The sequence below is a fragment of the Poecile atricapillus genome, chromosome 11 (assembly GCF_030490865.1).
Source record: "Poecile atricapillus isolate bPoeAtr1 chromosome 11, bPoeAtr1.hap1, whole genome shotgun sequence".
Taxonomy (NCBI): Eukaryota; Metazoa; Chordata; class Aves; order Passeriformes; family Paridae; genus Poecile; species Poecile atricapillus.
Window position 1 is genome coordinate 7,529,172 of NC_081259.1, and position 23,386 is coordinate 7,552,557.

Sequence of the window (23,386 nt, forward strand, 5' to 3'; positions counted from 1 at the left end):
ATGGAGAAGGGCTGCCTTTGTGCTCCCCCCTTTGCAGCTGGAGCGCTGGAACCAGGTGTCACTGACCTACACTTCGATATCACCCCACACTGACCTCGCTCGCAGCCTCCCCACAGCCCACCAGCCCCTCAGACACCTGCAAGTTTGCCAGGAAGCCAAACCTGCCCAAAGTCCCAAAACCAGCACCAAAACCACAAATATGTCCAACAGCACTGGGTCAAGCCATGCTCTGATCTCTCCTGCCGCGATGCCAAGGCTCAGATTTAGCCCCTGGGATGGGACACAATGTCCCTATGCCAGGCTTGCACCTGTCACTACATTACCAAAGTTTTCTGCCCCAAACCCATCATTTACAGCCCTTCCAGATGTTTTGCTGGCTCTTGGTGAGGGCAGGAGACAGAAGTGAAGGAAGCAGGATGAGGACAGAGGGGAGGGCAGAGCCTAGAGCCAAAGCAGCTTTGGAATGCTCCAAGGCCAGAAGCTGCAGCTCCCTCCCCAGGAGCCAACAGGAGGGCAGGAACAGGTGTAAGACATTTCTGACTCCCACCTGAGCTGGCACAGCCCCCAGCACCACTGAAATCACCTTGCTGACAGTGAGCATAGTGATGCCACCAGCTTGGGAAATGATGCTGTGCATCAGCAGCTGCAACATCCTCCATGGCTCCCCTGAGAGCAGCAGCACATGCTGCCTCCACACAGGATCCAGGCACACTCCTGCCCCATCCCAGCCCCAAAGCCCTGGCAGAGCTGCCCCATGAGGGCATCTCGACCTTCCCCAGCTGTGCAATGCAAGCACCAGCTCCCATTTCCACGTTTTGGGCTGCCTGTCCCATGAGGTCCCACACAAGAACACAGAGACAGAGAACTTCTGGGTGAGAGGCTATTCAGGGTCTCCTGAAGCCCCTCCCACCCCCTAACACTGACCAACAGATTCTGTCCACAATGGTTTTAAGCTGGGTTGGTTTTGGTTTTTCACATCTTTCCCCTAACTCCCCTCTGAACAATCCTGTAGTTGCTATGGAAATAGTCTCATCAGTATGGGTGGAGCATAGCAGTACTGGCCCAAAACTCCCTGTGGCTCCCAGTTGACACCAGTTCCTAGGATCTGGCAGCACTGGAGGTCACTGCAAGTCACACAGGGAATACCTTGAGCTTAAAGTAATGCTTGGCACTGATGGATGAGTGAGACCCATCTGGGAGCTGCAATTCACCCAGGGATTAACAGGTTAAAATGATAATTGAGACACTCTCACACTGGCTAAGAGATGAGAAGGTTATAAAGAGCAAAAAGCTTCAATTTGCCCCAGCAACACCCTGACCTGGGGCAGGAGGTGGCCACAGACAAGGGTAGCAGGAGCAGAGCTGAGCTTTATCACTGGCCCTGCCACCGATGCAGCCTCCAGGGAGGCTTCTCCTGCCCGCTCTGCACTGCCAGCCTGACATGAAGCTAATCAGCAAGCAGGGTGTCAACAGCAACCATCAAGCGCTGTGAAGAGGGCTGGGAGGCAGAACAGGAATCTTTTCCATGTGGCAAAAAGAGCAGCATGCTGGGCAGATGCTCCGTGCTCCAGCGGTCCCACCTCACACACCGAGCCACCCCTTCCCACCCGAGAGCCCCGGCTGCACAACGCTCAGGTTTGACACCTCAAGAGGGACAATTGACAAGTCAATTCCTCGCTGAAAACGCTGGCAGAGCCCTTGCAGACGATGGATTATCCTTTACCACTAGAGCTTGGAGCAGTCCCCAGGCACCAGAGACCAGCTGAGTGGGAAATGCATCTTCTCGGTGGCAGTGGGCAGCAGCACCCCGTGCTCAGCGAGGTGTCACTGCCGTGCTGGCAGAGGCACTGCAGCTGTCACCAACCCCAGATTTAGGGTAAGTGCCAGGGACCCCCATCTCCATCACCCCACCCAGCTGGGAGAGAGGGAGGATGTGATGCCTCTACCAACAGCGTGGACACCTCCTGCCTCTGGCCATGCTGAGTAGCCGTATTCAACCTACTGGCATCTGTCACCTTGTCACCAGCTGCAGCCCGTGACAAATGACAGCAGGAGGCTCTCCTAGCTGCAGAATGCAAACCAAGGTTTCAGCCACTACCAGCCATTCCCAGCCAGAGATCTCATCACTAATGGCAGTTCAACTCTGATGCAAGCCCGTGCTACAGCAAGGAGCTTCCAAGCTGCACGGTGGGCTGTCACACCACCAGACTCCACCAGAACTCATGGGGGATAAGCACATGTGGAACCTCTTTCACATCATCACTGCAAGCTTGGCAATGAGCAGGTCACTGATGTTTTCCCAAGCATTTGTCTCCTGGAGCAGGGATTTTCCTACCCTCAAAGGTGATGATGCCACCATGCAGATCCCACCAAGTTTTACCATCCTGCCCCACCAGCCCTGCACAACACAGCTGGAGCTGTCACACAGCACATCCCACCCTCTGCTCCCAGGCCTGCCTGGAAAGGGGGAATCACACAGGCAGCACCAGCACAGCACCAGGAGCTGGCACATCCATTAGAGGCACACATTACTGGTTCCAGGGTGGATCTGAGCACAGCACAGAGCACTGCTGGATCCTGCATTACAGTGCATGACCCTGTTCAAAGGACTAAAGAGCAATTTGCACCACCAGGCTGCGAGGTACACATCTACACATCTACTTTGGGATCATCTTGCCAGATCCCAAATGCTCTCCCAAACGAATGCACTCAAGAGAGAAGTTTGGGCTTGAGCTGTTACTGAACCATCCATGACTGGTCAGAGATGCTGCAAATAATAGAAGCCTACGCTCCAGTAATTGTTCTTTCTCTCCCAAATTCAGCAAGTTCAAGACAAAGCAGAAAGCAGCAGCCAAAATGCCTCCCACCCCCTGTCCCATGCCCAGGGTATGCAGTATCTTGCTCTCTGTTGGCAGAACTCTCATTGCACCAACCCAAAACACTTTGCTCCACAGTTTTGGGGAGATGTTATTGAAAGAACATGCACACAAAGCTGCCTGCAAAGCAAAGGGACTCTACAAAATCAGCAGAGACCTGAATCAGCCCCACTTGGGCCAAGGACAGCAAAACCAGACAGAAGCCAGGGGAGCAGGCAGCCACCTGTGACTCTGTGCCACTGTCACCTCCAAGTCACAACACTGCCAGCACATATCACCAGCCCTTCTGCAACACCTGCAAAGCTCTGGGTGACAGACTGTGCAGTCCCAGCTCCCACAGTCCCTTTATCCCCTGTGACCCAGAGGTAACCTCAGCAGTGCACAAGGACCATCCCCTATCACAGAAAACAAACTCATACCAAGCAAACAACTTATCTCCCATCCCACAGCAGAACTTTCAGGATGCCTTAAGATGCAGTTCCTCCAACATCCACATTTTCCTTACCCCAGCTTGGAGGCTCCCATCAAAACCTCAGCAGCACAGATGCTTTGGTGAGGCCCAGTCAGGCCTGTGGATGCTGCTACCAGGAAGATTCTGCTATTAGGCAGCAGAGAAGAATTTGGGGCTGACTCCTGGGGAGGGCACCCAGGTGGCTGCCTGGGCACACCCAAGCTGCACCCCACAGCACCCCAAAATGCCCAGCAGAGAGCTGTGCCCATTGCCTGCATAGCAGCACAACACCTCAAATAAAAACTCCCCACAGCCAGCACAGTGAATAAGATTACAACAAATATAAACTAATGATACAGCTGTCAAGACAGATTAGACTGCACAGTGTAAAAAATTGCAGGGCTGTTTAGTCACAACAATATAAGATTAATTTATCAATACAGCTTATGTGGCACTGGAGAGATAGCAAATTGAATAAGTGAATCTTTTCTACACCTTGCTCAAGGAGGGAGTCTCAGACCTGATGGGTGCATAGGGCTAGATACCAGTGAGGATCCACAGGCTGCAAACACCCAGCAGAGCTGGTTTGAGAGTCCGGGGGGGCTGTACCTTCATCCCAAGCTTAGGGGATGCACATGGCCACCCAAATACATAGCTCTGCACCCTATATGCTCCTAAAGGTGCCCACCCTCCTGCAGTACCAGACTGGAGAACGATGCTGCCAAATCAAGACATCCAGAAGCTGCTGCTGCTGCAGGCAGGAGCCTCCCAGAGCCTTTTCCATGAGCTCCTCCAAGTCCAGCATCACAGGAGTGGAGCTGTTTGTGTAGCCTCACCTCTCAGCTCTGTCCCTATTACAGCGTGTACGTGTGCCGGTGCACACAGGAATCCGAGCAGCATCCACAGCTCTAACACAGGCAAAAATATGCACAGCCACAGCCACCCCTTGGGGGCTAAGCCCTGGCAGAACCAGGCAATCTTGCAGCCCTGAGAACATCTCTCATGAGTTCCCAAAAAGCAAGAATCCAACCCAGAGGTCCTCAGTAGGTGCTTTCCTATTCATCCCACAGCTTCTAGCCAAGGACTACAGTGTCTGCACTGGGCCCACATCTTTCCAGATCTCTCATGTGTTGTCATCTGTGGGTTAAAAGATGTGCAAGTAAGTAAATAGGTGCAGTGCTAATGAGCCAAGGTTTCGATCTGTGAAGGTGAGAGCAGAGCAGCATCTGCCAATATGAAGGAAGCACCCGTTTCTATAAATATTGAAATCCGGTAATTATCATCATTAGAACTAGTTGTGATTTAGCCATAGCTCAATCCCAACAAGTAAGAATGGCATTTATTTGCCACAATTAGAACAGCTAAAAATACCTCCCAAACTTTGCCTGGTTCAGCCCCATCCCAGCAGGCTCAGCTCTGGGCAGGGAGAAATGCAAAGCAGGGGAACACTTGAAGGACCCTGCAGGGCTGAAAAAACCCTGTGGTCTTACAAGGAGACCAGGACACCAACACAAGGCCACCCCATCTTCTAGGAGCCTTTCATGGAAGCTTTGTTCCATGGCTTTCTCCCCAGCTGTGGTCCATCCCAGCTAACTCCTGCCCCACCACACTGGCTCACACGGGTGGCTGTTCCCTATGCAGAGCACCATTCCCTCTAGCAAGCTATGTTTTCCATACAAAAAGTTTCTTTGCAGTTGTATCAAAAGGCACACATTTGCTTTAAAAGGCAAGCAGAGAAGCCTGGTTCAACCAAGCCATCCCACTGGCAGTGGGGGGCAACAGCCCTGGTGGCACCCAGATGACCCAAACCAGCCATCACTGCCAGCCACAGGTTTCCTCACCTTGTGGGAACCTTGCAGTTATGCCAAGAGCCTCCAAACACTCAGCATGCTTCCCAGGCCCCAGCTGAGTGCTGAAGGACTCCTAGAGCTCAGCATTCTGGACAGACAGCTTCATGGATGAACCACCTGGAAGACCTCCTCCTTCCCAGTTTGTCCTCCAGACAACTCCTCACACAAAATCCTGTGAGCAGCATCAAGCTCTCCTGTCCTTCCTCTGCAAAGTCACCAGAGGGTCATCACCTTTCCAAAAGTTTAAACATGAAGGGACAAGGCAATCCTCCCTTGGGGACACATCTGCATCCCAGCTGCCACCAGCAGTTTCCTTCTGTGATGATAAATAAATGTCTGTGAGGTGAAGATAAATATCTCAGGAGGCAGCACCTCAAAGCAGCTACAGTCAACTCTCAGCTTCCCATCCAAGTCCACGGTCCAGGAAAAAAATCCCCATCAACAGACACAAATCACCCCAGGCCATCTCCTCCTGCTTGTTCTGAGACTCAGGATGTTCCCTGAGGAAACGTGCCCAGCTCCCCCAGTCAGGGATGTTCTTTCTGACAGTCACGGTGAATATTCTCCCTGCTTATCCGATAATATCTGGAAAGGGCCGTGAAATGGGAGCTGGGCAAGTCTCGGCTGCGCGGGGGCGAAGGCGCTGAGGTGCTGCTCCCTGCCAGGTCCCAAATGTCCATCCCAGCCCCACTGGCCTCCACCTGCTCCTCCCTGAAATGCCTCCAGCCCTGGGATTTCTCAGCCCCCAGCCTCCCTCCGTGGGTAATCCAACCCCTCTGATGTCTTTTTCCCCTGCTCTGCTTGCTTCTGAACTCTCTCCAATTTGTCAATATTCCCATAATAAGGTGCCTCAAACTCAGACCACATTCCTGGATTTTTATGGGGTTTTTTTATTATTATTATGGGGCTTTCTGTTGTTTTGCTTTGCATTTTTTTCAGCGAGAATAGCCAGGTTGTAGCTCTGCTCCCACAGCTCCCCCTCTCCCCAAACACAGCCCATCACTATCAGCTTAGGGCCCGAAGCCAGTTCTCAGTCCATTTGGCAGTGTGGTATCCAAGGCAAACTGAACTAATTTTGAGAGTAAGATTTGGTGAGACACTATATCAAATGCTTTGCTAAATCCAAATATATTAGGATTTCCACGTTCTGCTCAGCCACTAATTTTGTGATTCCATCAAAAAGAAAAAGCAATCAGGTTTGTCTGGCAAGATTTATTCTTTCTAAATCCCTGCTGTTATTGCTCATGCTTTCCTTATCCTCTAGTGCTTCACTTTCTTAATACTGCAGGACTGGAAGCGTTTGCTGGAAATTTATTTTTGCTATTTATATGGATTTTGAAAATCTGCCTCTGCTCTCCTCCGCTGCCCCCTGCCTTTCCCACTGCTGTTTAGCATCCCTGTGCTCCCAACAAACACATCATCTCCTCCATCCTCCTCCCAAAGGCAGAGCACAGCAGCATCATAAGGCCAGTGCTAATACACAGCTCAGGCACAAGATACTGGAGAAAAACAAATTTTAAAAAATGTTTGGCAGCAGGAGAAAGGTCTGAAGGAAACACCCAGCTGGGTCAAGCCCAGGTCTATTGCAGAGCATCACCAGGAGTTAATATTAATGCCTGAATCAGCCATCCTGAGCATCTCCACGTTTTTATTGCAGATTTTCTGGCAGCCACACTCAGCATGATCAGGGAGAGTTGGACCACAATGACACAGGTCGGTGCCTTTCCATGTGACACACAGTCCAAGCTGGGTCAGGGCCAGCACTTCTGGAAACCAAACCCTGAACACTCAGGCAGCTGAGGAGCTCCTTCAGGCCTGGGACCTGCAGAGAAAGGTCAGGAAAGGCTGCACTCCCCTGCTCTGGGCTTGTACCCCAGTTTCCCCCTCATACCTTGAAGACTGAGGTACTCAAAGCCACATCACAAAGACTCAGATCTCTTGCAGCATTTTCCTCCCCAGTGAACCAAGCAGGATCCTCTAAGTCCTGCGTTCACACAGCAGCTTTTCAGACAGCAGCATCCCAAAACACTCCCATGGGTGACCCCATCCCCACTCTGCCTGTGCATCCCCTGCTCTGTGCTCCCCTGACCTCTGTGGGAGCTGCTCCTGCACTTCAGGGCATCACTCACTCCTGCTCATTAGGAGGAAAAAGGCATCTGTGTTGGAGTGTCACTGCTTTCTGCTCACCAGGGTTTAGAAATACCCAGTGATCTGTACCCCAGTAAAGCTGCCTGGGTGCCAGCTGCCCGACACCCTCGGGACAGCGCAGCACACAGCAAAGCAGCAGCACCTCCAGCTGCACCAGGGACAAGCCATGAGCTCCAGACACAGCCTTTCCCAGACACTGACACCTCCCCTGGCACATCCCAGCACACCCAGGTCATGGCACTGAGCTGAGGTTTGGCTTTCCCACACCTCCATCGGGTCAGCTCGCTTACAGACCCTTTGCCTCAGCTCCTACGTGCTGTTTTGGGGGAAAAAAACACAGCATGGTCATCCCATCGACTCAAGACTCAGGAACATAGCATCAGCATCCAGCAGAAGCCCGAGTGACAATTCTCCATTACACAAGGAACCTCTGCTGCCCACAGCTCCTTCAATGCCCACTGAAGGAAGCTTACAAAGGGGCACAGTGAAGCTAAGCTATGGCATGACCCCAAGCACTCAAGGGATAAAAGGAGATTTTCCCTTTACTCCAGCTATTTTTACATCTCAGAAACGTGTCCTGGGGGACCAGCCATCCCTAGGAGCCCTGCTGAGGGCTGGGATACCAACACCCTCCAGTTTCCAGCCAGCTGGCTGCAGCCCAGCTGAGGATGACAGCCCAGCCCTGTTTACAGCACAAGGATGACCTTCCCCACAGGCAGCCAGGAAAAATGTCCTCCACCAGCTCCCACTGGCAAGTGAGTCCTGAAGGAGCTGGTGGGAGGGATTAACCCATCCTGGGACAGCTGCCCTCCATCTCCCCATCCATTCCCCCAGCCTCACCAGGGCTCAGGATTTACTGCACAGGCAGAGCAAGGGGGTCGGCAGTGGAAAACTAACGGGGACAGAGGATTTACAAGGAAGGTCTGGATTCAGGGGAGGCAGAGCAAAGCAGAGGGTGATTTACAGGGTCAGCAGCAATTTACACAGCAGGTAGCACAGGAGAGACAAAGATTTACAGGGCCAGGGGAGAAGTGCATTTTATGGGTCTTTATTAGGAAATGAGTGCCTCCTTCCCCTGACCGCTGTGACCTGGGGAGGGATGTGGGAGCTGATGGATCTCCAAAGAGCCTCCCCCTTGTTCTGGAGGTCACAGACAGGCCATCACGGGGAGCCACCCCTATCCCAGCAAAGCTGCATGCTGCAGCTGCTTTCTGCTTGGCCACAACCACCTCTGGGTCATTCCAGTGTGTCCTTGTCCCACCACTGCCCCAGGGCAGTGTTCCAGGGGCAGCCTTGGTGGTCAGTGCCTCCAGGGAGGCTACAAACAAACCCTCAGACATCTCCTCCTGGAGCTGGGGGCCCTTCCTTCCTCCTGGCAAGCCCCACAGTCCCCCCCCTGTTTCTCCCCTTGCCAAGGCTCCTCCTGCCCCCGGGCCAGGGCTGCCAGGCTGGGGACAGGCGGGCAGGGTCACCATCTGCTGTCCCTCCGCCCTGTGCTGGGGACACTGAGCCAGCCCCAGGGCCACCAGCACAGACACACACGAGTCACGTCACCCACTCTCCAGTCCCGATTTCCAGCTGCTTCTGGCAGCCAGCGGGAGCCAGGGGTTGGGGTCAGCCCCACACGTGTGATCACTTTGGGCAAGCAGGTTCTTTCCCTGTCCCACAGCATCTTGCCCCCAGCCCTGAATTGCAGCAGGGCTGGTGAGGGATGCACTCTCCAAGCACACAGTGCAAAACCTGAGGGGTGGCAGCGTGTTTGGATCTCCAGCTACCACACATCTCCCAGCCCTGGCTGGGCACAGAGACACAAAGGTTACACCTGGCCTGTTCACACCACATGTGAAGCAAGAAAAGGAAAGAAATAGATAGGAAAAGTTGTCCCAGCACAGCAGCTCCACCCTGTTGTGTCATCACCCCCCTGGAGCACACCATGGCTGGTCTCTGCCAGCCCAGGAGGTGAGAGCTCAGCTTCATGTCCAGGAGTGAGCCAGGACACACATCCTGCTGCCCCCAGCTCTCCCCTGCCACTGCTTCCTGCCAGTGGTACAAGGCACAGGCTGCCCTTCCACAAGTGACATTTGCAGCACGTCGTGGCCTGGGGACAAGAGCTCCAGCCATGCCAGCAGGAGGGTTCCCCCAGGTGACATGCCAACCTTGCATGCTCCTATGTTTACTCCCCAAAAAGAGGCTTGCAAAACAAGAAGTGGAGAGGTTGATCCTAGAAGAGGCAAAAAAAAGGGGAGAATTCACTCAGACGTTTCATCTCAGTCTCATTCTCCAGACACTCCTCTATTTTGTAACAAATGCTGGAAGACACATGCTAAGCAGGTGCAATCCCTGCAGGATTGCAAACCCCAACCTCCTGCAGCACTGGGCTGCTCAGCAGGGTGAGCAGGGGTGCAATTAGACTCTTGCCACTAGAAGAGAGAGGGATGGAGGGGAACAGCTCCAAGCACTGAGCACAGACACCCATGAAAGCATCGAGCACTGCCCAGCCCCAGCATGGCATAAAAGAGGTGAAAATAAAGTTGTGAGCAGCCTACACAAAGCAAGAGAAGTTCCTCTCTCTCAGCCTGGAGAGATGCAGCTTTGCAGCTCAGACAGGTCACACCAGGCAATATCCCAAAGTGAAGGAGCCTGGATAACATCCCATCATTTACAGGACACTCTCACAGCCCAGCTGATCCCACAGGTCCTCAGCAGAGATACATGGGCAGCATCTCAAACAAGCTGGTCCCCTTATCCGTGTAAAACTTCCAGAGAGGCACAATAGCAACACCCAACCCACATCATCACCAGAACCACAGAGAGCAGCAACACCATTGCCCCCCTCCCGCTCCCCCAAAGTTTGACTAAAGCTCAGGAGTATCTTTGCTTTTATAAATCTCTGCCTTTTAATGATGGCTTCAAGGCTCAGAGAAAAAAAGGCCCATTAAACTCACTGAATAAGTTAATGGGGCAGAGAGAATCCATTTCAAAGCCACCCCAGGCTATTTTCCTCTGGAGCTAAAGCCTGAATAAGCAAAAAGGAAAAATTAAAACTGTACAGTGCTTTGCCCATAAATAACCCCCAGTGTAATCTGCTACCAGGCAGGCCTCCATTTGCAGAGATAATAGGATGCAGATCAGCTGCAAACCACCTCCCCTTGCAGGGACCACCACCTTTTGATTGCAATTAGCTTTGCCGAGGCAGGAGCCTCCATCTCCTGCCTGTCCCCTTCCACCTGCCTGGGCAGGAGGGAATGACACATCCTGCAGGAAATGCCAAAATCCAGCACTTGGCTCTGCAATTCCTCAAAACAAATTTTCCAGGCACACACCCCTGTTTCTCTGCCCCATTTTCCCCAAGACATCCTGCCCCTTCATCCCTGTCTTCTCCCCCTTCTCCACCAGCACCGCTGTGGGTCCATCCCTCACCCATCAAGCAGAGCCCACACACAGCTGCTCCTCCCAAAACACTTAAAAACCAAGTGCATGTCCCAGAGAGGAGAAAAAAAATTTAAATCCCTGTTTGTAAAAGTTGATCCCACTAGACACAGTTTGTTTACTACTGAATATTTAAAGATGCTAATTAGGTCTCCAAATAAATAAATCTATGCTGCCCATGCCCTTTGGAAGGCAGGGATCATTCCTTTGGGGTCAGAGCATTCTGGGTGCTGGGCAGTCTGCCTGGGTCTGGGGACAAGCCTGGGGCAAAGCGTGAGGATCCCACCACCATCCCTCTTGGAAGGAAGGGCTTATTGGCAATGCCAGGCTGGGAGCATCAGCCACCTCAGCCATCCAGTCCTGGAGGAGAGCACAGGCAGAACAAGGCACAGAGAGGAGCATTTCCAGGCAGGGGTGTCCACAGCAGTTCCTTTTAGCCCTAGGGTGGGATCTCAGCTACAAGCAAGGAGCCAAGAGCTCATGCTCCCAAGGGCCAGAGGATGATCCCAGAGAGCTGGGGGTCACCAACACACATCACCACAGCCCAGCACCTCACCAGCAGCCAGGGCTGCTCCAGCGACCAGCTACACACACTCACATCCCTCCAACCACCCAGAGCCAGGACAGGCAACCTTACCTGAGAGCATCCCTGTTCCAGCTCCTCTCCTCAAAGCCAACATGCAGCATCTTGCAAGGGCGCTGCCTCCCTCACACACAACCCCGACATCTCAGCACCCACAGCTCAGCTCTTCCACCCGATAGCTCTTCAGCCTGCTTAGGCTCTGCCTCTCCAAAATCCGCTCCAGCTGTATCCTGCACCTTGCCATTAACCCCCACAGTGCCAGCCCTGCAGAGCTCCTTGTTACCCCTCCCTGCCCAGCCATCATCCCTGCACCGGGGATGCCCTGACCGCATTCCTCGGGCTCAGGCTTTGCTTTGATGCTCCCAAGGACACCCTTCAGCATCACCCCCGACCTGAAATGAGGGACACAACACTTCCCAAGGGAGCTGCTCTGATGCTGATTCAGTTCTGTGCTACTAAGCCCTCTCCCCTGCAGAGTGTGGGGCAGTCTGTGAGGCTGGAAGCACCGATGTGTCCAGAGCCCACGTGAGGCTCAAAAGAGGGAATAGACCCCAGTAAGATTCAGCTTCTCTGAACAGGCACAAAGAGAGCCCCAGGAGGAAGGGATGCTCTCAGCAGGCCGGGGAGCTGGGAACACACAGCATCCTTGAGCCTGTGTCCCACTGAACTTTGCTTGCTCCACAGGCTGTTCAGCAGCTACCAAGTGACTCAGGGGCTTTCACTTTACTTTTCCTGGGATTATATTTTGGCTGGGAGAGCACAGATCAGGCATGAGACAGACAAAGTCAGGATCCACCTCACTGCCCCAGGAACACCCATCCCTGTACTGGAGGAAAGAGTTTTGGGGACAAGAGATATTTTTCCAGACATACAAGTCACAGAGCTCCCGACAGGCAATCCCATCTGTGCTGGGAGGGACACAAGTGATGCCCAAGCTGACCTTGCCTGCTTGGGTTAGGAGCAGGCAGGCGGAGGGCAGGCAGCCCAAGGGAGCATTTGCGCAGCTGGATCACCAACTGGAGAGCCAGGACTCCTTGTTCCCAGCCCAGGTCACTGCACAGCATTTCCATGGAGAGCATGGGATGGGGGATGAGGTCAGAGCTGCTCCAGGAGCAGAAGGAAAGTCAGCAGCTGCAGGCACCCGAGATCTCCCCCATGTGGCTTCATGTCGTGGCAGGGTCAGGAGTTAGAGCCTGGCATTTTTGCAGCTCAGCTGAGCATTCATATTCTTAATTTATCCTGGCAAAACCCTGAGCATGCAGGGTCCTCAGCAGCACTCAGATTCCCAGCATCTGTTTGAGCATTTCCACATTAACGTTTCCTAGTGGGAACCTCCTGGTGAGAACTAGTTAAGGGACAGCCTTGCACAACCCAGAAGGATGGGGGCCTCACCGTGCTCACATCTGCTCCTACCCACTTCTCAGTCCCCCGGGGACTGTTCAGAGCTGCCAGCAAAGGCACCAGTGCCCCGTGCCCCTCCCAGCACAACTGAGCCCAGCACAGAGCTGCAGGAGAGCTGCAGGCAAGAGGCTGCAGGGGGGTAGCACTTGGGCTCAGCCCCTCCCTGCAGCCTTCCCTGGCATCCCAAGACCATTTAGTTGTCACTGCCACAAGCACTGTAGTCAAGAATAAACACCCTGAGTTGCACATGTGCTATCAAACTCACTTGGGAATCCTTCCTGACCTCCCTGCTCTGCTGCTGGGAATTTTGTTTTTAATTAAAAAGGCAGTTTTTACTTAGGCAGAGCAGAGCTGGGGGTGATGTCACACGCAGGTACAGGAAGGACACGGCTCCATTATCCACCATACCAAAACAGTGGGTGGCAGCTGGAGGAAAGCTGGCTGTACACATGGCTCTGGCTTCTCCTTCAGCTCCTCAACTGCTACAGCACATGAAAACAAGCTAAAAATACAGCACATATTTTCCTGGTGCCACCCTTCCAGGCAAGCCAGGCCTCACACAGAGGGGAACAGGGAAGGCCCCCCAGTTCCCTGGGGTCTGGAAACTGGGTAGTACATGGGGGACAGGGATACCCAAGCACACAGCACAGCAGGGTTGGTGGAGTAGCCCTGTGAGCTGGGCATTGATTCCAGTGCAGTGTTCCAAGGAGACTCCAGAGAGATTTTAGTCCCCCTTTCTTCAACTGAAGTGGAGCCCAGGCCCTGAGCAGTACCATGGCTCTAATCCAAGATCTATCACCCACTCCCCAACACACACCCACCCAAACGTTGCCTCTGCCATGATGCTGGGGGTCCATTTGCTGTTTCATTGCAGGACCACAGGGTGTCACAGCCTTTCCATCATGCTGGCAGCCCTTGGCAATAGCCAGCAGGGAAATATCCAGCCCCTCTTTGGCCCAGCTGCCAGGGAAAATGAGATAATCCCAGGAGCTGCACATGGAATATGTTAGAGGGTCAAGGCCAGATTCCTGCCCTCACTCACCCTTGCTCTGTCTCACACCAGGCTCTTCTCAGCCTTCCTCCCTTGGAGAAGGACATGTGGTCTCTTTAGCTCTCTGACCTCCATCCAGCCCGTGCAGGTGAGGTTTAATCAAAGGGGCAAATAACATTTTACCTACTCTGGAGGCACTCAGAGACAGCTCTCAGCTTGTGTTCTCTTGTCTCTGCCTCCAGGATTTCTCCATGGACCTCTCTCATGTCTGCTAAACACAACAGGACCCATAGAACAGCCTTGTTTATCCCTCCCTCTATGCTTGGCTTCTCCCTAAACCCTGCCCAGTGCTGGGCTAAAGGATCTCCATCCTCATTCTGCCTCTTGCAGGCCAGCTTCACCACGGTTCCATGCCTCAGCTCGCCCATCAGTAAAACAGACAGAGCTATTAGAGGCTTCCTTGTAGGATCAGAGCCAGAAGCTGGTCACAGAGGGCAGGCCATGACCCCAGTCAGGCTCTGCTTGCCCAGCAACACCTTCTCACCGCATGTGCTTTTGGCTGGGCCAAAACGGTCCAAAAAGCTGCAAATCACCTCAATCCAGACAGGCTGGGGCTGTGTCTTGCAGCACTGGTGGAAGAGCTGTGGGTAGGGGGGTGCACTGGCCACATCCTCCCGCAACAGCACAGAGAAGAAAGCCATGACCCAGCAACCCACCCGGCTCCAGGGACCGTCCAACACCAGTGGGTGCCCACACAGGGATGGGGATGCCGAGTCAGGGAGCAGGTGAGAGCCCGAGAGGGGTCCAGCAGCACGGGCACCTCTGCAGAGCAAAGGCCTTTCGGTGTGACAGCGGTGAGCAGGTCCCCGAGCCCTGCACCCCGCTCCGGTGCGGCTCGGAGCTGCGGTACCCGAGCATCCCGCATCCCGCATCCCGGAGCCGGGCTGTCTGGCGCTGCCGCTTGCCCTCTAGCGGCACAGCCATCTCCAGACGGGAGCAGGGAGCGGATGAGCCGGGATGCGCCGGGCAGAGGAGCCGCGACTGAGCCGGGCTCCGGCCGCCGCAGCGGGGCACAGGCGGAGGCTCGGCCGGGCTTTGTGGGACATCCCCGGGGCTGCTCGTTTGCTCCTGTGCCGACAGCCTCAGCCCGGAGCGACTCCTCTTTGGGGGATGACGGGGACAGCCCGGTGCAGTCCTGGCGCTGCATGCCTGCTTCTCTGGAAGCTGGAGAACCGTGTGAGGTGAGCGAGCTGCTGGTCTGCATCTCCTCATGCGGGCACAAAGTGCTGCGATCTCCTGCCAGGGCACAAAGCGCAGCCTCTGAGCAGGGAACTCGCCCACAGCACCTCCTGGATGGCAGCGTTGCTGTGCGCCCCTTGGTGCAGAGGGGAGAGCAAGAGGGTTTGGGGGAGAGCAGAGCCCACAGGCTGCTGTCAAACACACCTGCTCAGAAAGCTCAGAAAGCACCTACACAGCCTGTCGAAACCCCCTCTGCAGGAAACACTAAACTACTGCTGTTCCACAGTGCCTGGAAATAACACTCCGAGTTACAAGCACTAGTAACACTCACTTTGGAAGCCTGGCAGGCTTAGAGCTTGGTTTATTTCCCACTTGTCAGCAGCCCCCTAATGGGATGCACCAAATTCATCCATAAACTCCTGGACAACACCAAACAGGGGCTCTTCACCGAGCAGGACAAGGCAGTGTGCCAGGGTGGCACTGGGAAGCATCACCAAGCTCAGTCTATCTGCAGGGCTCCCCAAAGGTTATCCCATGGGACATCTCAGGGGCTGTTTGGGGGGTTCACTGAGAGGGCTCCACACTGCTGGGTGCATGGATGGTCACAGGGCTGTGGGAGACCTTGGGCAGCCTCATGCTGAAGCACATGAAGATGCTTTGCTTCACAGGGGTGAGCTAGTAATGGAAGGCAGACCCAGAAAGCTTTCCCTAACTGAACTCTACAAAAGCCCTTGGACAGAGGCAACACCCCTACAAGGACAACAAGGCATCTCCTTCCTCAATCTCTTCTTCCTCCCATTAAACATCTGTCCTAGACCTGAAACATCTGTCTCACCTCTCCAATTACAAGGAGACAAGCCATCAGTCAGAACCAATTTAGACCTCCCCAAAACCTGCAGGACATGAGGACCTGGGAGATGTCACATGCACCCCAAAACCATCAGGGCCACCAGCTCCTCCTGTCAGGCCAGCAGCTCAGGCCCTGTGTTTGGCTCAGAAAAAGTCTAGGAAGTGCTGGCAGGCACCAAAACTGTCTCCTTCCTGAAGGAATACCTGACATCACCTGTGCCCGGAAAGTGCCTCTCTCTAGGATTGGTCAGCAGAGAGAAAGACAGTAAGAGCAGGGCAAGGAGCCAACAGCCAGCCCACAGGAAAGGGGGAGGATACAGATCAGTGCTCCCAGCTTAAATCACCTCTATAGCATCAAGACCATGTATCTCAGCCCAACTCTTTGTCCCAAATATCTCTGCACCCTTTTCTGTCCTCAAAGCTTGGTGCTGCACCCGCCTCCCCCATCCTAACATCCTTCAGGATAGATGCTCTTCATGAACAAGAACCCTGCAGATCCAAGATGGATTGAATTAGGGACCTTTTTGATTGTCTCTGGAGTGCCAAAGACTCTGGGACCAGGAGATGGGAGGCTTTGGAAATGCAGAGCCCTTCATCTCTGGAGAGTAGTAGTACATGAGGCACACTGGGCACAACGTGGCTGATTCCCAAAGAGGACAAAAGTTTGTGCCTATTGTCTGAAGCAGAGCAATCAATAATCTGAGCATCACAGGAGCCTTTTTCATGTCTGTTTAGGTCACCAAACCAACTTCTGCTCCCTCCAGCCCTTCCAGGAAGAGGCCTGCCCTGTCTTTCTTGCCTCCTTCCCAGGCAGGGGCACACAGGAGCATTCCCTGTGCCTCAGCTCTCCCCGCAGCAGCAGTGAAGGGGTGCTGCTGCTCCGAGCACCCCCTCTCTCTCCCCCTCTCCACATGCTCCCAGCTCCCGCGCAGCGAGTGGGGGCTGCGCTGCCGCTCCCCCCACGGCTCCCAGCGCTGACGTGGCTCTCTCCCACCCCCGGCCTGGCCCACGGCACGGAGCGGATGCTGCCATGGACTGGTGGGACAGATAGGAAAGAATGAAGATGCTCTTCTTGTCTATGGAGGAGAGCAAGATGCTTCCTCTCGCCCCTGACAGTGAGACCCAAAAATCCTGCTGTGCTCCACAACAGTGAGCCCCTTCCTCTTGGGTTGCTCCCAATTCATCTCACCTTGTTGAAAGCAGCTACGAGCTGCACAGATACACCCTGAATATTCACCTATCAAATATATTTTACCATAAGAGCCCCCATCCTCCCCTGGTGAGGCTGGGTAAAGAGTGAGGCTTTCTATACCAGGGACATCTCCCTGCCTCGAGGGAGCCCAGGGGTGACACACGCAGGCCACCACCGCCTGCCTAGCAGCATCTCCGCAGTGCCATAGCAACAGCTGAGAAGTAGGGAGGCCCAGATGGCAAACTCCTCCGTCTGTCCTTCCCCACGCACGGTGCCGGCGCACGCAGGCGCTGCCCACGCTGCCAGCGGGGTGAGCCCCCGGCCCGGCCGCCCCTGGCACGCCGTGCCCGCTGTCCCCCGCCACACGGCAGCACAGGCCAGCCCCATGTAGCAGCCAGCCCCCCACAGTGCCAGGGCTGGGGACCCGCGGTGACAAACACGCCAGCTGCTCGGCAGGCAGGGATGGAAGGGGTTCTGTGCCACGGGAACTCCGGGATCAAAGTTCCAACCGTGCATCTGGCCTTGCGGTGAGTAAAGCCCCAGGTCACAGGGGTGAGGATGGGTTGGGGGAAGCTTGGACATCTCTGTAAGTCACACCTGGCTGGGGACACAGCAAAGGCCACCCAGCTGCACAGGAAAAGCAATGGCATGGACATACCTCAAGCCCACGGTGCCCTCTCTTGAAATTGGGAGGGGGAAGTTCAGAGCATGACTCCAAACTGGAGCCTTGTCAGCCAGGTCCAAGCTGCCTCTCTGGCTAGACGGGCTGCTGGCACCTCACCCAGGGATCTGTGTGCAGGCTCACATCTCCAGGGATGCAACCCACAATCAGGTACATTTCTGACAATGCTGGGAAAGGGCAGAGGGGCATCAGCCAACCCAACTCCTCCTCGTCCATCTCAGGGCAGGAGGCTCCTGCCTTTCCCCTGCCTCACTACTGACCTGGATTTACAAAAAGGTTGTGTGTTGCTGTCCCCTTCAGCCCAACCAGGGCAGGAGCCACCCCAGCCCTGAAGGAGGATGTGTGGGAAGACAGAAGCCCCAGCAATTGAAGCAAAGGCCATTCCTTTGAAGGGTGCACCAGGAGGCTCGATGGTGGGGTACCACACTCAGGGCACCCGTAGGGCTGCCCTGCCCCGCCACCCTCCTTGGGCAGCACTACAGGCTGCTTGTCCCCTGTTCCTCTTCTGTTGTCCTCGCCTCATGGGGTCTCATCAGCCACTGAGAAGTGATATAACCCAAAACTTCTGATGGCTCAGCCCCCAGTGCAGGGTTGGGATGGGCTGGCATGGAGGGGCCTTGCCCTTGCTCCAGGGGGTGACATGGACAAGCCCTCCAAGATGGCTCACACTGGGTTTTTTTAGCCAGCTCTCTGAATGGGCTCTGGCAGTCTTTCATCAACAACACTGAAGCCCTGATTTGGAATCTGAGTTCTCTTTTGGACCTGAATAAGGCTCTGCCTGGTCACAGGGTTGTTTCACCACCCCACACTCCATTTGCTTTTTCGCCAGCAACAAGATGGAGCAGCGACCACCACCTTCCCCAGGGCCTGTGGGGAGGTTCCAGCTGGGGCACTGCATCCCTCAGCCACTGGGCCAGGACTGAGCCACCCCTGCTTGCCCCCAGCCCAGTGGGAGAAGATGCTTTTGCCCACTGGCTGCCCACAAGCTGCCTAACGAGGCCAAGTCCCCGGTGAGCATGGCAAGCAGGGGGAAAACACTGCTCCTTGCCCTGCTGAATCAGACTCACATGCCAGGAGTGATTCAGCGATGACCAGGCTGGGCTTCTAGGCACCCTCACCCCAACACACATGATGTCAGGGCTGGCAAGGGGAGGCCTGACATCAGCCTGAAAGGGTCCAGGACCTGATGCCTCCTGCACAAGAGCATGAACATGGTTCAGCTCTGGCTCACAGCAGTGACCCCTTCTCTGGGAAGCATCCCTGCCACATAAATCAACCCTCTGCTCCTATAAGCATCCCCTATAAACCACCTCTGTCTTCCCAGTAAACACAGACCCTTGTGGAAAGTTTTCATTCGTGCTCAGTCTCAGACCCTGAGAGCATTTTGGGGTTCACCCCAGTCCAGTTCCTCAGCCCTCCCAAGCCCTAAAACGGAGGCATGGGTCCAGCAACGATGCAGGGGGTGGAGGAATGTGCTTTGCTCAGTGTGAAGCAGAGAGGCATACAAATCCCAGCAAAAACTGGCACCTTCTTCTCCTTCCCCAACTTAAAAGAAGCTCCTTTCCAAAAAAAATACCCAATATCTTTTTCTGGAGTTGTCCATTTGGGTTTTTTTCCCCCACTCCTTTTTACTGACTGCTTATCAGCATTTTTCATTTTCAAAGCAGTAAAGACATTTTCTGGGCACAAAGCACTCGTGTAATACTACCTCTCACAGCAGTTCAGATGTCTGTGCATCTGACAACGCACAGTCGCTCACGCTGGTGGCTTCCAAACCCTTCCCAGCTTTTCCTGCTGCTCCCCGGCCCCCAAAGGGTTAAAACTAAACCACAACAAACAGCGAGCACAGGGAAAAAACACGAGTTTCTCCGACTTCCCCAGCATCACCCTCATCCCTCCAGCACCACAGGGAAAACACTCCAGCACCACGACGCAGGATAAATATGGGGCAAATTGGAAGGGGAGCGTTGCATTAGCTTCCCCATTCCTGCTGTTTTTATGGAGGTTTGCTGGCAAGGGGAAGGCAGGGCTTGGGATTCAGGGTCAGTGACCTGCTGAAAACCTGCTTGGGCATCTCATGAACCCGTAAGCAAGCAGGAAAAGCATCTCCCGTCATCTTTACCCAGCAAAGGTGATGAGCAGAGCTGCGAGAGGCACTGCAATTACTCCATGGCTCTGCTGCAATTGCACTGTGACCAAATAAAACAGCCTCAGGAAGAGACCCAAAGCCCTCTCCCTCCATGCAACCGTGCCATCGAGGTGAAAAAAATAAATAAATAAATAACCCTCCATTACTCATTTCAAACCTTGCTGCATTTAACTGCCAGAATAAAGGATTCCACCTCTTCTCTGCTCAACTCCCACTGGCAACTTGCTCTGGGGGCTACATTTCCCTAAATGCTCACATTTCAATTAGCATTAGAATAATGAAATGGCTCAGAGTTCATCTCACCCAAAAATGTACTGGAAAATAAAGAGGAGAGATTGGAAGCAATGAGGAATTTTTTTTTTTTTTTTTTTTTCCACACACACACAGGGCATGATGGATTCAGGAGAAGGAAATATATTCCTTTCTCGACTCCACACTGATGAGATTAACATGGGCTTTGCTAACTGCCTCTCCAAACAAGGATAATGCAACTTCAAGTTGATTTTCCAGATAAACAAGCATGCAAACAAACGCAAAGTGCTCAACTAAAAATATTTCGCTGCTCCGATGCTTCTCCCCACCGCCACCACCCCGAACCTGAAACGCACAAATCCTATCGCGGCACCACGACGAGTTACAAAATTATAACAATGTGAATTAAATAAGCTACTTAAGGGACATCTCACTGTCCTATTTTTTTTTTTCCTCCTCTTAAAAATGTGAAGCCGCAGACCCCCAGATACACTCAGCCAAGGCAGGGAAGCGAGCATTTTCTGATGTAGGGATGTAAAAAATAATGACATTTTAACTGGATACAAAGTCTCAAGAAAGAGAAAACAGCCAGAAACTTGCTTTTCTTGCCCAATTTGGGTAAATATGTGGTGGTGTGTGGCTGTGGCGTCCCCGTTCCCCTTGCAGAAGCAAACAGTTAAAGAAAGCAGCAGCTTTAGCATCTTTGCCTGCTGCTCGCTCTCCTGCTAAGGAATCAGATCTCATTTACTTTATTCCTCTTAAGCCTTGGCCAAACTGTTGCTGGGCTTTTTATGGTTTTTTTCGGGGGGATGGGGTAAAGGAAAAGCCAGATCTGCATCCTGTGCCCGGGGAGCCGGGCTGAGCCCAGACAGTGCAGCGATGCCGGGGGCACCTGAGCCCCGCACGGGCAGCCCAGCCCGCACCCTGCCGCGGGAGGGGAGCCCTGGGGGACCCCCACTTACATGGAAGTGATGTTCCTTGAGATGTCCGTGATATTGATGCTCGTGTTGCCATTGCTGCTGCCTGAATCCTGCCCTTCCAAGAGAGGGAAGAGGTTCCCATCATCCGGCTTCTTGCAATTGATGTCTGTCTTGCTGCAAAGACAATTAGCAGGGCAAGCCAGCACCGAAAGCAGATAGTCTCCCCAAATGCTCCAGAGCAAAAATACCCTCCAGAAAGTGCACTTGGTAGGGCAAAGAGAGACATCCATCTCCGATTGCTGCTTCTAAAAAAGAGGAGGAGGAGGAAAGGGGGGATGGAGGGAGGGGAAGGGGGGGAAAAGGGGGAAGGAAACAAAGACAGAGGGAGGAAAAAAAAAAAAAAAAGAAAGAAAAAAAAAACAACAACAACAACAAAACCTCAAGCGATCAGCTGCAAAAATCCTCCAGCAGATGAAATCATGCTGGCAGCTGGCTGGGAGAGGCTGTAATTCCCGCTAGGGCAGCGGCCGCGGCCGCGGGCGGGGATGGATGCATGCCGGCCCGGCCGCCCGCCGCTCCCGCAGCCGCTCCGGAGGATCGCGACGGGAGGCTAGGGAGGGAGGGAGGGATGGGAGGGGAGGGAGGGAGGGAGAGAAGCAGCCGGGGAAATAAATAAATAACAAAAACGGTGCGAAAGTCACCAAGTCCCACCTACTGGGCAGAATTAAAATTGACACACCTGCAAAAAAAACAGACAGAGGGAGAGGAGGGGGCGATCTCCCCTTCCCATCTCTTCCCTCCCCCGGCCTGGCCAGCCCTGCTGCGGCGGGCACAAAAAGCAGGGGAGGAGGAGGAGGAGGAGGAAGAGGTGGAGGAAGGCTTGCAAAGAGAACCGGGCTCCGCAATAAAAAGGATTCCCCACCCCCCTCCCTCTCCGCTAAAACCAGTGCAGAAGGAGGGGGAGAGAGGGGGAAAAGCCCCACTGCTGGAGCCCAGCTCAGCCCCGGGAGCGGAGGAAAAGTTGAAGCTGGGGTTAAATTTGTGGTGGGGGAGAGCAGAGGGGCTCTGGCTCGGCTCCTGCTTTCTCCAGCTCTTTTGGAGGACGATGCCTTTCGCTCGCTTGTTGGGTGGGTTTCCCCCCCTCTTCCCCCAACCCGGACATAAGGGTGGAGAGGAAAAAGAGATTAAACTGAGCTGGAAGAGAATAAAAGCCAGTGTGGATTACAGCAATTTAAATGTGGGGTTTTTTTTCTTCTTTGGAGGATCCTAGCAAGAGGCAGATCAGACGGCTGGGTGTGAAAAAAGCGACTGAAGAGCACCCGGGAAGGACTTTCCAGAAAAGATGCACCCCCCAGCCCCTAAAAAAGGCATTGGGGACCGAGCCAGCTGCCGGGAAGCGCAGGTAGGAGCACCCAGGGTCGGGGCTCCCGTCCTCCCTCCCCTGGCTTCCCCCTTCCCTCCTGCAGCAGATTCTGCAATCAGACATGCAAAAAAAAAAAAAAAATCCTGAAAGAGGAAGACTGAAGTGTTGAAAAGGCTGAGCTCAGAGCGCCGAAATGGCATCAGGAGAGCAGTGAGTGCGAGCTGAACAGCAGAGCGAATTAAGATGCATGGTGCATTTTTGGCAAGCACAAACCCAAGCAGATCAGAGCTCTGCTTAATTTGCTCTGCTTTTCCACAGCGCTTTTCTGCATGCCTTTTTTTCTTTTTTTTTTCTTTTTTTTTTTTTTTTTCTCCCCAATAGTTTCATGTCTGCTCCTCTGCACAGAGACACAGCAATAAAGGGATGGTGCTGCAGGCAGGAGCACGGGCAAACAGAGGAATTACAGGTGTAGGACTCCACATATTTCAAGGGTCTACTTCTGCCAGGCACAGGGCTTTGCACAAGGAGGAGAGACAGCACTGGCTGAGCCAACACCTTCAGACTCCCTTACACACCCAGAGCCATCCTGCTCCAGAAGGGGCAGCAGGATTTGGAGGGAAAGGGGAAAAAACTCCACACTGTGAGGATTTGTAGCTGGGATTCATGCACCCTCTGCAGGGAGCCTGTCCCAGTGGGACACAAGCAGGGCTCCTGTTCGGGCAGGTCCTCACCCACTGCTGCCCAGCCGCCTCAGAAGCCCTGGGAGTGGCAGTGGTGTGCAAGGGGCTGCTCATTCCAGGGCATCAGTCCAGCTCCCACGGGGTCTTCTGGGGTGCCAGGCAGCTTCACCAGGGTTATTCCCACCAGGGCTCCCCAGGGGAAGCAGGTGCATTGGGCTAGAGAAGAAATATTGAGGTGGGAAGGCTGTTTTCTCCCTGAGCCCCACCTCTTCTGAATGACAGAAGTGAAGCACCTAGAGCAAAAGAGGTCACTGGAGCGTCTGTGACTGCA

General features: G+C 54.0%; 1 protein-coding gene across 3 annotated transcripts in view; it reads right to left on the minus strand.

Moving 5' to 3' along the window:
• The window catches only part of NTRK3 (neurotrophic receptor tyrosine kinase 3), a 204,031-nt gene extending 182,418 nt beyond the window's left edge, over positions 1-21,613 (minus strand). For 2 of the 3 annotated variants that reach the window (XM_058847128.1, XM_058847129.1), the window contains exon 1: positions 21,055-21,336. In XM_058847128.1, the coding sequence (XP_058703111.1) occupies positions 21,055-21,302 (248 nt within the window). In that variant the 5' untranslated portion in view covers positions 21,303-21,336. Of the gene's footprint in view, positions 1-21,054 lie in introns of all 3 variants that reach the window. The other variant, XM_058847127.1, reaches the window with a different exon arrangement.
• Positions 21,614-23,386: the final 1,773 nt, after the last annotated feature.